This window comes from Alnus glutinosa, chromosome 1 (assembly GCF_958979055.1).
Source record: "Alnus glutinosa chromosome 1, dhAlnGlut1.1, whole genome shotgun sequence".
Lineage (NCBI taxonomy): Eukaryota > Viridiplantae > Streptophyta > Magnoliopsida > Fagales > Betulaceae > Alnus > Alnus glutinosa.
In genome coordinates, this window is record NC_084886.1 from 44558088 (window position 1) to 44576420 (window position 18333).

General features: G+C 35.3%; 2 protein-coding genes across 3 annotated transcripts; one reads left to right on the top strand and one right to left on the bottom strand.

The window, feature by feature from the left end:
• The first annotated feature begins 3973 nt into the window (after positions 1–3973).
• LOC133851933 (vesicle transport protein GOT1-like) lies at positions 3974–10273 on the top strand. 2 transcript variants are annotated; one of them, XM_062288574.1, is made up of 7 exons: positions 3974–4380; positions 4514–4576; positions 5851–5942; positions 6078–6158; positions 6332–6429; positions 6513–6594; positions 10022–10273. In XM_062288574.1, exons 2-7 carry the CDS (start codon positions 4546–4548, stop codon positions 10058–10060), a joined length of 423 nt encoding a protein of 140 aa, XP_062144558.1. In that variant the 5' UTR covers positions 3974–4380; positions 4514–4545; the 3' UTR covers positions 10061–10273. The 2 variants fall into 2 exon arrangements, with proteins under 2 accessions (XP_062144558.1, XP_062144550.1); XM_062288566.1 differs by having other exon boundaries at positions 3976–4377.
• A 1430-nt stretch (positions 10274–11703) lies between these two features.
• Positions 11704–16278, bottom strand: LOC133851947 (protein EMBRYO DEFECTIVE 1674). The gene is made up of 4 exons (XM_062288586.1): positions 16101–16278; positions 15940–16016; positions 15434–15578; positions 11704–12597 (listed from the first exon to the last, which is right to left on the bottom strand). Exons 1-4 carry the CDS (start codon positions 16215–16217, stop codon positions 11908–11910), a joined length of 1029 nt encoding a protein of 342 aa, XP_062144570.1. The 5' UTR covers positions 16218–16278; the 3' UTR covers positions 11704–11907.
• Between the last annotated feature and the right edge of the window lie 2055 nt (positions 16279–18333).

Here is an 18333-nt window from a genome sequence, read left to right on the forward strand (position 1 = left end):
GCAATTCTACCCTTCACTTATAAAGGATCGACTCCTCTTCGGCTGCTGAATTATCAAATAAAATGTAAAAAAGGCAATTCTACCCTTCACTTATAAAAGACCAACTCTTCTCCGGTTTAAACCAACGGAGAGGATCAAATCCGTGCAGTACCCCTACATTCCAATTCATTAAAAATTTTAACATGTTTTAAATTAAAGGGATAACTTCATAAAAATGTATCGAAATATATGTCATTTTGAAATAAGGGTACTGAACTAGCAAATGTCTCAAATTTGGGTATCCAAGTTTCCAAACGTTTCACTTAAGGGTACTCCGTTAAGATTTGTTGTTAAATCCTGTAAAAATTCTCAAAATATTACTCTATTTTTTTTTAAAAAAAAAATAAAAAAAAATTTTCAAAGATTTAGGCATAGGTATTTTTACAAATTCTGTTAAATTCTGACTTATATCTAGATCCTAACATTTTTTTTCCTAAAAAAATTATGGGTATTTTAGGTATTCCGTCATAATTTAACAGCAAATTCTAACGGAATACATTTAAGTGAGACGTTTGGAAACTTTGATACCTCTGTTTGAAACGTTTGTTAGTTCAGTACCCTTATCTTAAAATGACGTATAATTCGATACCATTTTGTGAACTTCTTCCTTACATTTTTTTTTTTATATTGGTATTTATTATTTTAAAAATGTAATAAATATTGTATTAATAAAAATGATAAACCTTTTGTGAAGTTCTTCCTTGCTTTTTTTTTTTTATATTGGTATTTATTATTTTAAAAATATAATAAATATTGTATTAATAAAAATGATAAATAATGATGCGGTGAAATTTCAACTATTTAATTTGAAATAAATGGTAAGCACTTAAAGAAATTATACATGATATAATATCTTGAGAATTGTTGAAGATTGTGATGGCCGAAAAGGTTGGTATGTTTGTTAATATATTTTTAAAGTGCTTTTCTTTTCCTTTCTTTTTTTTTTCTTTTTTTTTTTCTTGAAAAAAGTGTTTTTTGTGTGGTATAAAAGTGAAAAAAAACTATTTTTTTTATTTGGTTGTTTGTTGATATCTTTATTTTGATAAAAACAAAAGATGGAAAACAAAGGTTTTAACAAACATAAAATGTACTATTTCTTTCAATATCAATGCCCCTTATGGAGGAGTAATTCTACAATTTTAAGTGTCTATCAAGTATTCATAAAAAATTATGTTATTTTTAAAATTATTATTGGGTATGTGATTGATCAAATGATGATTTTGATTAAATTGTGGTTTTAAAAGCCACCTTCTTTTTTTATGGACACTTAATGTACATGTAAAATTACTCGTTATGGAGATAAATATATATATATATATATATATATATATATATATATATATATATATATATATATATATATATATATATATATATATATATATATATATATATATATATTACGAGACTCCCTCTTTAAAATCTTGTTTCTTCATTTTCTTTATTGACTAATGTTACCCTTTATATTTATTTAACATTAATTGATATAACGTGTTTTAAGTGACTTTCTATGTCAATCACTTAAAACACGACAAAAATTAGCTATAGACTGATTTGTAGCCAATTCTTACAAATCAATCTAATAAAGTGACACGTGTTATTAAAACATGTGTGAAACACATGCTTTCTTATTAATGATATTAAAAAAATATATACTTCTCACATATAATAAGACACATGTTACTTAACCATAATAGATCACCATAGCTCTACAACATGAAGTGTCTCTTGTCCAAACTACATATCTTAAGAGTCCGCTTAAGTTTGAGATTTAAAAAAGTGCAATTTAGAAAAAATAATTTTTAAAAATGCAGTTAAGCGTTTGGCAAAATTGCAGTATAGCTTTTAAAATAACAAATTAGCCTTTAAAAATTATGTATTTTTAAAAAAGCATCATCTTACCTGCGATTTGAAAAGACAGATTTTTTACATTTTCAAAGAGCAATTTTTAAAAACGCAATTTCCAAACGATTTATATTCTGCGATTTAGTTTAAAATTGCATTTATTGTCTACGAAATCGCAATGTCAAACGCACCATAATATGTGGCAATGTACACTACTACCATATACAAAAGGCCCGTAAAAAAATAATTCCCTTACAATCTCTCGCACAACCCCCTCCCACATCGTCATCCAATAGCAAAAGGCACATATGTCATCCAAATAGACCTGATCAGGATAACGCTACACTCGACTGGATCTAAAACTGTACAAGCCAAAAGGAAACCCCAAGGGTCGAGCCGACCTCCTACTCTGTAAAACAAAGCTTTGCTGGTGAAATTGTATGTCCACGCTCAATAAACAAAGCCTCCATGTATAAAAAAACTCTCCTTGTTAAACAGAAAACATTATTGTCCTAAGTTATCAAGAGTATAATACAACAACAATCTGAATTTCTCTATTCTTTGAAATGTAATTAGAGAGGGTTTTCATCTTTAAAATTGAAAACTAGCATGATGGAATTACTGCTTTGCTTAAAGAATGCTGAAAACTAAACTGACACATATTAGTTGTTCTGAAATGCTTTGCATAATAACTGCTGAAGACGTTCTTGAAATGCTGCACATAATAAATTAATATTGAACTTTCTAGGTTCTGGCATTGATTAAAATGCTGAAAATGTTTCTAACTCAAAATGCTCTTGTTTTGCAACCATAACTATGTTGACGCCATGAGTCACACTAAACTTTACGGGAAAGACATCCTTACTTGCCCTCAACTATGCTGACGTCTAGGGTGGCACCTGATTGTGATTATCTTAACGTCATGGTAATACTAAACTAACTAAGAATAACATACTTGCACAATGCCACCTATGCTAACGTCAAGGGCCACACTTGACCACTACTATATTGGTGCCGTGGTAATACTGAACTAATTGGGAAACACATACTTGCACAACCCTAACTATGCTGACGTCTAGGGCGGCACCCAACCATGACTTTGTTGATGTCGTGGGAATACTGTACTGATTTGGAAACACATCCTTGCCCAACCTTAATTATGTTGATGCGAAAGGTAGCATACAACCATGACTATGTTGATGCTATGGGTGGCACGCGAGCCTCGTTATGCTGACATCATAAGTGACGCATGCAAGGACAGAACCCCTATCTTTTTGTGGCTACTCTATTCATTGACTTGCTACTAGACTTGCATGCTACTAATTCTTTTCATAAAACACTTTCTAAAGCTTTTTACAAAATCTTTAAAATCTTTACTTGATTAACAAAACTAAACTGGAGAGACACTTTCTTGCATGATCTATGACTATGCTAACGTTATCGTGGGCGCAAAAGCCTCACTGTGCTGACGTTAGTGGCGATTGACGCCATCCATGACTATGATGGCATCATGGGTGGCACATCAAAGGAAGGGAACCCTATTTTGTCTAGTCTCTTTCTTAAGAACTTTATGGAATATTGATTTTTCCTTAAAAACATGATATTAAAACCAAAAACATTTTTCTTTCTTTTATACGGCTAAAATCTTCTTTAAAAAAAAAAAAAAAAAACCCAATACACTAAAAGTGTGTTTGACATTACGATTTTCACATAATAAAAGCATGATTTTTAAACCAAATTGTAGAAAATATAAGGTTTAGAAGTATGTTTTTTTCTAAAAATTGTGATTTAAAAAATGTAAAAAAATATGCATTTTCAAATCGTATACAATATGTGCATTTTTTAAAACACATGACCTTAAAAAGGCTAAACATTAGTTTTAGCTAAAACTTAACTGCAATTTTTAAAAAATTACATTTAAAAATTTTTATTTTCAAATCGTAAATAGAAAAATACTTAACTAACGTGATTTGAAAATTTTTATTTTTGAACTTATTTGTCATTGGTTAAACAACGTCACTAGGCGTGAACAAATTTGGTCATAAGTCACAATATTAATTTCGCAATATATTAATTTCCAAAACCGAAATATACAATTCGTGTTCATCACGCGCTTCTCTCTCTCTCTCTCTCTCTGTCTCTCTCATTCTCATTTCAGGCATTTCTGCACTTGCGCTCTCTGTCTCAGCTTCAGACTCACGGGTTCTCTCTCCCCCCCTCTCTGCAATTACTTGATCTTTCCCATTTATTTGCCGAGAAACATATACGAAAGGAAGAGGAAACTTAGGGCTATACATATACGAAAGGAAGAGGAAACTTAGGGCTCGATTTTCACTTTCTTTTTCTCTCTCTCTCTCTCTCTGCAACCAAACAGATTTTTACGCTCTAATAAATCTCTGCTTTGACGACTTGTTCGATTCAAATATCTGATTTCTAGGTCCTCGTAGGATCTCCGCTGTCAACTTGAGTTCGCTTTTCTTCAGATTCACCAAGGTGGTGCTATTATATCCAGATCTTATGAATTCAAAGTTTCGAAACTAAACCCTAGATCGAGTTTTTTTCTTTCAATTTGATATCTCTATTTGGTGTTTTCCTTCGTTGAGTCTAATTTTTCTTGTTTGTGGTGCAGTGGAGGCGAGGCATTTCTGAGTCGTTGAAGATATGGTTTCCTTTGAGATGAATGACCGCAAGAGTGAGTGAAAATTGATATGATTCCGTTTCTTTGTCACTTTTTGACAATAGCATTGCTATTTTAATTGCGTTCGATTTTTTTTTTAATGTGGAAATGACCTGTACTGCTGTTTCTTTCATTCCTGCCTCTGTTTATCAGTAGGCAATAATAGGTTTGGATTAAGATTATTAGAACATTCGAGAAGGGGTAGCTTAAAACTTTGATTAAGAAGGTTTATTATACTACTGTACCTACCTTTCTTAAGTTTTATTTTCAGTATTGAGTTGGTGCTAGTATGAAACAGATGCTCAGGATCGTTTCTCTATTGTTATGACCTTTGACAACTGGCTTTATGATGTTTTTCATTATTGATAAATATGTACATGGTGCATCGACTAAAATATGACATTCTATCTTGAGTTTTAAGCAGTAGCTACAACTTCGTTGACCTCTTTTGATGTGGTTTTCTTCATGTCATTTAGACACTTTAAAGGTAAACACAACTCACACGTGCACAGGATTGAACTCGTGACCTTTCCATCCACTCCTTGCTTACGGGTTAAGAAGTTGCCATGTTTTACAGAGACCATTGGCAACAATTATTGGTGTTTCTTGAACCTGTGACCTTCTATCTGACCCTTGCTTATGGAGCTAGAAGATGACAGTTAGTCTAGAGACAATTGGCGGTAATTATTGGTCTGTCTTTAAGTGGCAGACCTTGTTGCATTCTAGGCACAGAGAATAATGTGCAAATACTTTGAGGAGTTTAGGTCTTTTCAGACAGAAATTGGTTTAGTGTTTTATAATGTCCGGATGTGCTTGACTAAATGTGAGTCACATGTGAGTTTCTATGTTTCTGCCTAGAGGCCCCAGACTAAGATTAGAATGATGATGAATTGTAGTAGGAGTCAAGTTACTTGATTTTGATTATGGTTGCCAAGACATCTAACTTTCCTACACTGCTAGACCTTTCATATAATTGGGTACTAAGAGACAAAGGAATGGAATCTGATTTGATATAGGGTAACATTACTATGGGAACTTATTAGAAGTGCTTGGAGCCGAGAAAAATTGCTTGGATTTATGTGATTCTAGCTCAGACATATAATATACATGAATGTATCCTTGAAACTTGCGTCATATTGAGTTTTGTGTGTTGCTGCTTCATGTTGATGCTATTTCGATGTAATTTTGGGACTTCTATCTGAATTATATATATTGGTACTGGTATTTTCCTTTTCAATTTATTGAAATCGGTTCACCCCTGATACTTGGCAATTGTGAATTGGAAACAGAGATTGGACTAGGATTGACAGGATTTGGCATATTTTTCTCATTCCTGGGGATCATCTTCTTTTTTGACAAGGGATTACTTGCCATGGGAAATGTAAGTGCCTTATTCTTGGTTTTTGCTTGCTCAGGTTCCTTTTTTTTTTTTTTTTTAATCTTTAAATATCGCATATGCTTGTTGTTGAGATGATACATGTTTAACACTTACTTACTTTTGTGTGTACTTAATCAGATACTCTTCTTCTCAGGGGTGACTCTGACCATTGGACTGAAGTCTTCCATGCAGTTCTTCATGAAACGCCAAAATTTCAAGGTTTAACCTATTTACTCTCTCTCTCTCTCTCTCTCTCTCTCACACACACACACACACACACACACACACACACACACAGATGCACTCACATGCAGACACAGACATATGCAGTGTTTCGTGCATTGCTTCATGTCTTTTCACCAGTTCTGTTTTTTCTTTTTCTGATTGTACAGGGAACAATTTCTTTTGGTGTTGGCTTCTTCTTTGTTGTCATAGGATGGCCTATTTTGGGCATGATTTTGGAGGCATATGGATTCATTGTACTCTTCAGGTCTGTAGGATTCTTACATTCATGATTGTTGCAGTGATCTTTGTAATTACACATTTTAATTGTTACTGGAACATATTTTGCAGTGGGTTCTGGCCAACACTTGCGGTTTTTCTGCAAAAGATACCTATTCTCGGTTGGTTGTTCCAACAGCCATATATCAGATCGGTATGTTTATTTTGGAACTTAAAGTTTCATTTTATTGCTATTTGTCTCAAATGTTAAACTGTAAGAATTTGTTCATGGATTGTTTGCTAGATTTTAGTACTTGTGAAAGCTCATATAGGCAAGAAGGAAATAAATAGTCTCATAGAAGCCTATTTAGACATTAGAAAGACTTTGGAGTAACTCTAGTCATTTTGGATGTTCATAATAGTATTTAGGAGTAAAGTAGTAGCAAGTTACCAGATATTAGCAAATTATTTAAATTACCAACAGGTAAGTTCTACGTAAGCACTCGTTTGCTGGGTTTATTATTTCAAGAGCTAGTTTAATACTTTTATTATAATGATTGAATTGCTATTTATTTGGTTTTTGTGGTCCTTTAAAGTGGTTGGGTTCAATATCCCTAGTTACTTGTGAAGAGTTGGTGTTTAGTGGCCATGAAGTGTGTGGGTCAGTGTTGTAAAAGGATCCGGGATGCAAGTCTAATTGTGTTGATGGATTGAAAATGAGTAACAGAACATAATAAATACTACTGAAAACCAATCATTTTCTCTTAGCCTTTTTCTTTTTTTGATAAGTAAATTTTTTTTTTATTGAAAGCGTAAGGCGTCCCTTAAGTACACTGAAAGTATACACAAGGAAATGCCTAAAAAGGCAAAGAAAAACGAACAAGAAAATTAGAAAAGCTAATCGACAAGGGTGACAAAAAGGCCACCATCCATAGATACAACATATTAAGGAACGAGGCTACAATATCCTCTAAGGAATTCTCCAAGTCTTTGAAACACCTAAAATTTTTCTCCTTCCAAACATACCAAATGATGCAAATTGGCACCATTTTCTAAATCGCAGCACTCTTTGGCCTTCCAGCCTTCCACCAACATGCAAATAAGTCGATAACTCTTCTAGCTTTACTAACTAGGCTGGTGGTATTCTGTTGTTTACATATGCATCCTTGCTTTACTAACTGGGCTGCAGATTGTAATTAGAAAAGAAGATAGTAAAGGTTCTTATGGATTGCGAAAAACACTGCTTTCTTTTAATCATCAAATATAAAAGTTTCAGCCACATTGGAGTGGTTTTTTCTTGCTCAGATGGACTGTTTTTATATGCTCCTCATGGATACTATCTATATATACATGTTTTCAAGCTGTGGTAAGAATGGAAACAATAATTTGTTTTGCCTTTATTTTTTTCCCTACCTATAATTAAGTCAAGCCTGTTGTCCATTTCTAATTCATTTTATCTTGATCCAATAAACCTTCCCTTGCCTCTCCCCTTCTTCCACTAAAACATATCGTATTGTTGTTGCAAGCATAGTGGATTTTATTGAACCAGTGTCATAAAAAAAAATCACTATTTTTATTACTTGGATTCATGATTATCCTATGGGAGCAATTTCTTTTTTATAAGGGAGGTAGATCAGAAACAAACAAGTGGAAAGTTACCATCCAGGATGCATGAAATAATGATCAATGATTGATCTATTACAATAGAAGCTTTGGGGAACAGAAGTTTTTAGTGGTTTGGATAGGCGTAGAGAATATCTTTGTTCCTTAATCATGTATTGCTGGGCCTTGCTTCAACATCAAGGAGCTCCAAATCATCGAGATTGGAGACAAGCAATCAGATGACTCCCTGTGTCAGGCTATGTCCAGGGGACATTTGTGGATTCATACTAGAAAAGAGTTATATTGTTGTATAAGCAAGGAAAGTTTAACAGTAATGGACACAATTGGAAGGCATTAGGTTTGGATTCCAACAAGTATTGGGTTTATGGTGTATTTGGAGGGAATGAATAATAGGAGTTTTGAAGATCACAAGAGGACGATGAAGGAGCTTAAGTATTTTTACTTCAATACTCTTTATTTGTGGACAGCTGCTTATATTTCTTCTTTGGTCCTAAGTTTTCATGATTTTTTTGTTCTTTTTTCTTCTTCTAGTTAGCTGTTTTTTCTTGTATACTTTTTGTGTATTTAGGGGAGCCTTACACTTTTAATGATATCTTGATTACTTAAAAAAAAAAAAAAAAACTATTGGGGTTTTTTTTTTAGTTCTTACTGGTTTGGAATTTTTAGTTCTTTGTGATTTTAGGCCATAACCTTTTCTTTTGTCTTTTTTATTGGTATTATTATTATTTTTCCTTATCTTCTGTGTATCTCTTGTATACTTATTGTGTATTAGGGTTACACCCCTTTGTTTTTCAATGAAGTTTTATTACTTGATAAGAAAATTTTAAAGCAAGAAAGAAGAGAGAATTTTAAGGTATACTTCTCTTGTATACTTCTTGTATATTAGGGGGGTTACCCCTTTGTTAAATTAGCCATCTTACGCTAAAAGGTCAGGAAAGAAGATCATTTAAGGTGTTTTACTGCATACCAGACCAATGGAGTTAAGCTAGGCAGGTTACTTGGGTAAGGTGCCAGGTCCTGTGAGTGATGGGCCTGGCATTTCTAATGATTTGTTTGGGATGCTTTCAGGATAGGGGTTTCAGAAGGGTTTCCACATACATTGTAGACAATTACGTTAATTTTGTTTTACAAATATTTGTACAGATGGAAACCTAAGCAGCCCCTGTGCCTTCTGCCCCTGTTTTAACAGGATTACAGAAACCTTACAGAAAATAGGAAAAAGAGAAAGAAACAGACCAAAATCACGAAGGTGGGAGTCCTTGGGATCTGTGATGTGATGTAGCGTTTAATAGGGCTGGAGGAGGTTTCGTTCAAATTATTTCCTAGCCCATTCTGGGTTTAGAGCAAGCTTGGCTTTAGTTTAGCCAAGGATGGGCCCAGTGACGCCTGCTATTAAACTAGCCAGTCTATGCGACAAAGGATGGAGAAATATAAGGTAAAAGGAACAGGCGTACATGGGACCTTCGTCAATATATTTGAAGAGATGATAGTGTGTGCTTAGAATTAAGAGATGTAGTGGGGACAGGAATTTTAACATCGTGGATCAGAGCCATCAGCAGCATATTTAAGGAATTTTAACTTGAGATAGAAGCTCCATAGAATCTCATATGCTCTTAAGGTTCACAGCTCTGGGTATCATCCATGCATATAGTAAAGTTCTTGTCATCTACATTATTCATTTACTTGGTTATTAGTGTGTTTTAGCACTTCTTTTTGGGGGAGCGGGAGTTGCTTTTGCGTGGGAGTTCATTGACACAACACTGACTATGGAGACACACAACCCTTAGGACCCTCGAAAATGGCGGAAAATCATTGGAGAATTGCCGCATTCAATGCCCACACACAAAATGGTGGTATATGAATTCCATTTAAGCTATGCATGTACTCTAATAGGTGGAAAAGAATTACTAAAGTTCACGTGGCTCAAATCTCTCCACTGTTCACTTTTGCAGGTTGAACCAAATTTTAATATCCAAGTGTATTTTGAACTAAATACATATATTTTTTTCTTCATGCAGTTCTTTGACAGGTATCGGGGCAGACGGGTGCCCGTATGAGGCAGAAAAAGATATTTGAGGAAAGCTGCAGACGGACGCAGTTGCAAGTTCTTGTAAGATACAGTCAGAACGTGACCAATTGTGTTTTTTTTTTGTTCATTCAGTTGATTTGGTGGCTGTAGAAAAGATCAGAAAACAGTTACTCATTTGATGATGAGCTTTATCTTTTACCAAAAGAAAGAAAATAAATATTTTGAGCTCTTATCTGTAGTATTCCATTGTTGTCGGTCCACTGCCGTTACTGAGTTGGAAGTTCTTTCTTGGACTTGGCCACCCTGGGGTGCATGTCCCACCTTTCAAATTGCCATTCATTTTGTAGTCAGCTTTCAAATCATTATATATGATGAAAAATGTAAAGCACGATGGGTAACTTTCACTTTATTTATTTATTCCTTTTTGCCAAATCTTTATAGGAAATGACGACGACGACTCAAAAAAAAAAAAAAAAAAAAAAAAAAAAAAAAAAAATAAAAATAAAAAAAAAAGGGCACGACTAGATGACATCAGGCAATCTGGCAATATATGTAGTCTTGTGGATATGCAATGTCCTGACCAAAAGGAGCACGTGATTTTAGGCAGTTTGATAACGAAAATATTCTGTTGGATTGCAACTTGTTTTGGACAGTGTAGTGCTGAAAATTTACAATTGAAGGGAAAGATGATGAAAAATTAACTGATAGTCCCAGAAGGCCATTGCGCATGTATGTAGGATGATTGTATCGAAATTCTAAAATTTTCTTAATTTTTGGATATCATATGCAGTCATTTATATGTCGGGGAGAACAAAGAGAAGTTTGTTTCTTCAAAAGCCATGGGAAACCAAAGTGAAAGGCCCAATGTGTATGTCATGGTCTTTTACATGAAGGTTCCAAACTTTTTGCCCTAAGTTGGAAGAGATATGCGGTGACTCGCACTATAGATAGAAACAGTTTCTTTCTAGCGCACACAAGCAGGATGACTGATGCTTCGGCTTTTACCCTTTTGTTTTGTTTAATGTTACAAATCGTGTCGGTGGCAACAAAACGGTTTGCATTAAATTTACAGCTACCCCAACAGAGCGAAGTATCACCTTCCTTTATTTGGTAGTAATGCCAAGAAAGGATCAAAATTTTCAACACATAAACCAATAATCACTCTTGATGATCTGCTGCTGTAATGAACGCTGACCCAAATCCTCTGCCGACGGCATGGTTGGGCAGCAACAAAGTCTGGCCGGCAGTTGCCTGGTTCCCTTTTCAAAGTGGCCGAGCATTCTCAGTGCTTTTGTTGGCGCTTACAGTGAGAACTTGCCGGTGATCTCTATAGCTGGTGGGCCCAACTCCAGCGATTAGAGGACTAATTGGATGGATAACGGATTAGGTTTTTCAATATCCTCTTAAGCATACAAATTGAAATCCAATTGCTTTGTGGATCAATAAGTAACATGTAAATCGCGTGCAAATGGCTTTTACATTTATGCTCCGTTTGTTTCGACATGAAATGGTTTCAGGGAAGTCATTTTTCTGAAAAATATTTTTCATCTTCGATCGACCAAATTTGTTGGGGAAAAAAAACACAAAAAAAAGCATTAAAATAGGCAGGTTGAAATATTTTCTGCACAAAACCAACCAGTTAAACTAAAGCATAAAAGCTGATATGAAGTAAACCATAACATTAACATGAAAAAAAAAAAAAAAAAAAAAAGTATTAAAATGTCAACATGTGGTTGAGACTTGTGATTTTTTTCTTTTTCCTTTTCTTTTTGTTGATAACCAACATGTCCCAGTGATTCGCATGCATGTGTAGCATTCTTTGCAAGCAAATCGACAACAATTTTTCAGTTGCTGGTTTGGAATATGCCTTATAGATCATTTCTTTGGATTCATCAACCTCCTTGATCTTCTGATTACAGATTTATCATAAACCTTTGGAGCATTTCTTTTTACCATTCCTCCAATTCTTTTCCTAGCGGCATCTGATGAAATAGTCTGATCACTATATTTATGCTTAATGTTCGAATTTGGTGAAAGTCTCTCTTCTTGTTCCATTCTAAAATTCTTCAATCTAGTCATGCTTCTTGTTGAAACACCTATAGTTGTGGTCAGGACATTCATGCCCATCTCAGAGTGATAGCCAGCTTTCTCATGTTCTTCTGTTGTCATATCCCTCGAATTCAAGAAAGTATCCTCGTTGTTGTACTTATGATCAGCCTTAGTCTCCTTCTGATTAACTGGAGTCTCATTTAGTCCGGATTGCATATTTTTCATTGGACTATTCCCCATTGATTTTCCCAATATATCATTGTAAATGCTCTTTGTCAGCAAACAATAATCTGGATCTTCAAAAGTGGATATTAAAAGATCATGTATCCTAGTCACTGGGAGATCATGTAAAGAAAATGGAAAAGTTTTTTCTGCATTGTAACCCAAAGACACGTCGGACTTGTCAGAAGCAGAAATCCTTGTCAGAACGCCTCTACTAGTAGATTTTTCCCCAGAACAACCAACAGCATACTCCTCCCAGTTCCAGGGAAATCCAAGCAGGAAATGATTGCATACCTTTTAACATCAGGAGTTAGAATCTTAACTTCAATCAAAATAACATTTTTTAATTGGAAAGCTTCCATAGTATATATTAATTAAGATAGCAAAAAAAAAAGGGTGGGCTACACTAACACCACATCAATGTCAATCAATGGTTCGCGATGAGGAACAGAAAAATTACCACCCCATTGCTCCCCATGTTAATTACTGTGTCATTTTCAACGGCATGCTTCTGCATTTACTTATACAAAACCTGTGATATGATAGGAACTTTCCGATGGAATGAACGAATAATCGAGGAATGTGAACATGGAATGGATATATGTTGATAATGACTTCCAATTAATGGCTGGAGACAGACCCCAAGTGAATCCAATTAGGATTGGAAACAAATCACAAGACAAAACTCTATTTCTTTTCTTCCTTTTTATTCCTGACTCCCATTCTTTAAATAGATAACATAACATCGTAGGATTGAACCACAGCCCGGAACATTTCCTACTAAGACTCAACCAAGTGGTGATAATATCCACTCAAACTAATCTATTAGAAATAATAGACTCCTGCTAATAATAATAAACAAATTAACCTGACTTGCGTAGACTTGATAAACGTAACTTGATAAACTGACTTATGTGACTGCTAGACTTGAACAAGTAGTCTACCCAACATAGACTTATATGACTCATAGACTTGAACAATGTAGTCTACCCAATATAAAGATAAGATAACATAATTATCTATCTACCCATCTACTAAATGATAAAGATCCACGCATGAGCTGCCACCAGAAATGATGATAAGCATGTGGACTCTGGAAGGGATAATGACCACGTGGATTAGACGCTTCACCCAAGCGAAGTTGATTAGGCTTCTAACTCTAGGGGATCGGTTCCTATCAATTGCCCCTCCTTGAACACGATCCTTGTCCTCAAGGTCGAGTTCTCTCATCTCCGTCCGCCTCTTCAACATTTTCAAGCTCCAACTCGCCGTCTAGATCAGCTTCAATAATGAAAACATGTGGGACTGCACAACGATGCCCCGGCGTGAACCTCTCATTTTAGTTGAAACATAATCCTTGTTCCCTTATTTTCTGCATTTCCTCCCACGAAAGTTTTTTGACAGAGGTTTGAGAACCTGGAGCTTTAGAACTTATTGTCGTAGTGGTATTGGTTTCCCATGATGGGCTCCTTTTTGAGTGGGTCAACTCATCCTCCTGCATTCGTGCGAACTCAATGGTCTCACGGAGTGTGCGAGGCTTGAACTTACGAACATCACTTGAAATATCAGCCTTCAACCCGCCTAAGAACGTCCCGATTAGTGCTTTTTGTGGCCATCTACCCACACGGTTAGCCAGTTTTTCGAACTCCTTGCTCTGAAACTCTCTCAAGGTTCCCTTCTGTTTGACTCGGGATAGCGCTTTGTCGTAGTCTTCGTACTCCGTTGGGCCGAACCTAGCCAGTAATTCCCTCTCCATAATGGGGCCACGTAACCTGCGGGTTTGCAGCTTGGTAAACATTTTTCAGCCATTGCCATCATTGGTTTGCCTCGCTCTCCAAGTAGAATGCCGCCAGTGTGACTTTTTGCTCCTCAGCTGTGGACTGGTACTCAAAGAATTGAGCAACTCGGTCTAACCAAATTATCGGATCTTCTTCATGGAGCTTCGGAAATTCCATCTTCATAGGCCGAAAGTGCTGCCCACTGTCTCGGTTATCACGGTTATGACTGCCCCGTGCAACCGACTTCTCCTCCTTAGTCTCCTTCTCATGAGAACGTGATGACTCGCCTTGGTTCTTTGTGAACCCCTCCTTAATAGAAATTGCAATATTCTCCAACGACTTGTCCACATCTGCAAACCTCTTTGTAGTCTCTTCCACAAGCTTTTGAAAGTCAAGTTCAAGCTTCTCAATTTGGTCCTTTTGGGTCGACATGCTCTGATACCAATTGATAGGTACTTTCCAATGGAATGAACGAATAATGGAGGAATGTGAAAATGGAATGGATATATGTTGATAATGAACTCCAATTAATAGCTGGAGACAGACCCCAAGTGAATCCAATTAGGGTTGGAAACAAACCACAAGACAAAACTCTATTTCTTTTCTTCCTTTTTATTCATGACTCCCATTCTTTAAATATTTATTCATGACTCCCATTCTTTAAATAGATAACATAACATCGTAGGATTGAACCACAGCCCGGAACATTTCCTACTACGACTCAACCAAGTGGTGATAATATCCACTCAAACTAATCTATTAGAAATAATAGACTCCTACTAATAATAATAAACTAACTAACCTGACTTGCGTAGACTTGATAAACTGACTTATGTGACTACTAGATTTGAACAAGTAGTCTACCCAACATAGACTTATATGACTCATAGACTTGAACAATGTAGTATACCCAACAGAAAGATAAGATAACATAATTATCTAACTACCCATCTACTAAATGATAAAGATCTGCGCATGAGCTGCCACCAGAAATGATGATAAGCATGCGGACTCTAGAAGGGATAATGATCACGTGGATTGGATGCTTCACCCAAGCGAAGTTGATTAGGCTTCTAACTCTAAGGGACCAGTTCCTATCATGATACCAGCCCATCACACAACACCAAGTAGTTTTCAAGAAGGCTTAGCTCACTTGAGTCAAGCTCATTCCTCAACCAAATATAACACCCAAAATGTTATCATGCAGCTAATGTAGAAGCGAACTCTATTGGAATTAAATGAGACAACTAAACAAAAAGGAAACACATACTTTTAAGTAATAGAGATATCATTAAAAGCGTAAGGCGCTCCGAGCTACACTGAAAGTATAAATGAGACACGAAAACACATACCTCAGATGGAAAACCATTTTGAAGCGACCGAGACCTATTTATGAAACCAATGATTGTGATGTTGGTGCCATCCGTTGTCTCAAGAGTGGTGGCATCGTGTCTCTTGAAAATTGCAGCAGAGCAAAAAAATCTTACTCCTAGTCTCCTGTGAAGGAACCCACATAATTTAAGAAAAAACAACGGATCATCTATACAACAACCTCAAAGAATGACATTAATTGAGCAACTAAACCTGATTAACCAACATTTATGCCAAGGCACAGCAAAATTCTAAAAAGGGTGCAAAATGTGAGCTTTATTTTTTTCTTCTTGATAAAAGTCCTCATTGTGACTGGAACTTAAACAACAACATAAACAACCTCCAAATACCCTTTTTGGGTTCACCTCATTTCTATTAATTTCTTGATATTTGCTTCAAGAACTATACAAATTTCTCCACGTATCACAAAAGGAAGCAAAACTAAGGCAAAAATAAAAAGGATGTGTAAAGACGGAAAGCCTCTTACTCTAACGAAGCAAACCCTCCTACAGCTAAACCCTTCCCGTCGGGAGCCTTCACCAGCCACCAATCATGCAGTGACACCTGCACAAAAATTATCAAATTTAAGCCAAAAAAAAAAAAAAAAAAGAAAAGAAAGAAAGGAAGAAAGAAGGGTAAAATATGTACAGATTTGTAGAGAGAAGAGGAGACGATTTTGGTGGTGGAGGTTGGGGTAATCGGTTTGGGTAATGCTTTTGGATTGAGAGGCGTTGGAAAGCCCCGGCTTCTTCTCGTCTTCACCATTGGCTTCGATCTCTCAGTGGCAGTGGAAGAGCAAGTATTGTCCCTTCGAGTGAATTAATAAAATATTATTTCCTATGTCACTGACAAGTTAAAAGTGAAAAGTAAAATTGTACTATTGGTATATATAGTTGGCCTAATTACAAATCGTTCTTCCTGATATTAAAATTAATTCAGAGAATTCTATAATTAGTTTAATTTACAAATCGCTCTATATAGTTTAATTCCATTAAAAATTGTGACAGATTCTGTTAGGCACCGTATAATACCAATAAAATAGTGACACGTGTCATTCATAATAAAAAATTATATAAATATATTAAAAATATAAATAAATAAAACTTAAAAAATTATAATTATTTTTTAAAAAATAAAAAAAAAAAAAAAAAAAGGAGTGACTGGTTAGTAACCCCTTTGGGGGTGGCCGCACGCCACCGCTAGAGGTGACCATGGGTGGCGCACGGCCACCCCCAAAGTCATCTAGGGGTGGCTACCCAACCGGCAACCACCCATTTTATCTCTTCAATTTTTTTTTTTAAAAAATTAAGTAATATTTATTTATATTTTTAATATATTTATTTTTTTATTATGATCGACACGTGTCGCTATTTTACTGGTTCTAACGTGGCGCCTAACAGAATTTGTAAAATTTTTAACGAAATTTGACTTTGAGAAGCTATTTATAAATTAAGCCAATTACATAGATCTCTGAATTAATTTTGAGAATAAAGGGAGCGATTTAATTGCCACATGTCTTATATGTACATCAAACTAATCAGCAATTGCCACATTTCTTATATGTTCTATTAATATTATTTAAAAATTTAATATTTATTTAAAAAGAAAACAATTTTTTTTTTTTTTGGTTTTAAAAAAAAAAAACTAGGGTGAGCCACCCCTATTCCTTGCTAGGTCCACCATGTGTGTTTAGTTATTGTTTAGTTATTCATATTAATGTTCCGTTTGTTTCGGCATAAAATAGTTTCTAAAAAATGATTTTGACATTTTCCGGTGTATGGTGGAGGAGAAAATAATAGTCAATTAGAAAATTATTTCCGTTTGACAAAAAATGCTTAATAAATTTCGAAAAATGATTTACACTTTTTAAAAGCGTAAATCATTTTCCCCAAACGACAGATGCATTCAATCTTCTTTTAAACGACGCAATTGACCTTCGCGTTCAAGCAGTCGACCATCATTTGAATTTGGCTAGTGCCGGAATTCGACAATGTTCGGTCCTGTCACCGGATTCCGGCTACCTTCACTGGAATTCAGTCAACCCAAATTCCAGCGACCAGAACGGATGGATTTCGGCCAGCTGGCCAAGATACGACCGTTCTGTGCTGGATTCCAACCGTTCTGGCTGGAATCTAGCCTTTTGGCCGGTATCTGGCTAGAACGGTTCGGATTCCGATATTTATCGTCGATTCCAACCCAGATTCTAATGAAACTGTTTAGATTCCGACATTAATCACCGGAATCCAGCAACATTAGTCGGAATCTGGTGAAAGTGGCCGGAAACCTGCTGATTAGTGACGGAATTTCGTTATCGATGATTTTTATATTATTTTACATTAATATTTTTTATGTTGTGAATAAAAATTGATTTTTATAAGTTAATATGATTGAATTAAAATATAAAAAATATTTGTGATTTTCCATATGCGCGAAACACCGGAAAAAGTTTTAAATGAAAATATTTTTTCTAAAAAATAATTTCCAAAAATATTTTACGAATAAAAATTAGGGGTAATTACCTTTTTCCCCCATCAACTACCAGCCATTGTCAACATGCTCCCATGAACTGACACCTCGACCAAAAGAGAGCATCCAACTACCAACTTTACACACTTTGCCCCCTTCCGTCAGTTTAATTCGTAAAAAGACATAAATGCCCTCAACTTTTTTGAACATATTAATTTTAATATTTTTTATTAATTACTGTTGGAGGGCATTTTGGTCTTTAAACCAAAATTAACGCCTAAAAATGGAATATTCCGTTCAAGTTAACAGAATTCCTTGATGGAATGGGGCAAAATGTGTAAAGTTGGTAGTTGGATGCTCTCTTTTGGTCGATGTGTCAGTTCATGGGTGCATGTTGACAATGACTGGTAGTTAA

Bases quoted from the DNA above. Each gene is read 5' to 3' on its own strand.
- LOC133851933 (XM_062288574.1), top strand. From the start codon at position 4,546: ATGGTTTCCTTTGAGATGAATGACCGCAAGA. The intron at 6,159-6,331 runs GTTTAACCTATT...CTGATTGTACAG, and splicing joins TGAAACGCCAAAATTTCAAG to GGAACAATTTCTTTTGGTGT. The intron at 6,595-10,021 runs GTATGTTTATTT...TTCTTCATGCAG, and splicing joins AACAGCCATATATCAGATCG to TTCTTTGACAGGTATCGGGG.
- LOC133851947 (XM_062288586.1), bottom strand. From the start codon at position 16,217: ATGGTGAAGACGAGAAGAAGCCGGGGCTTTCCAACGCCTCTCAATCCA. The intron at 16,017-16,100 runs GTACATATTTTA...ATTTTTGTGCAG, and splicing joins CCTCTTCTCTCTACAAATCT to GTGTCACTGCATGATTGGTG. The intron at 12,598-15,433 runs GTATGTGTTTTC...TGATGTTAAAAG, and splicing joins AAAATGGTTTTCCATCTGAG to GTATGCAATCATTTCCTGCT.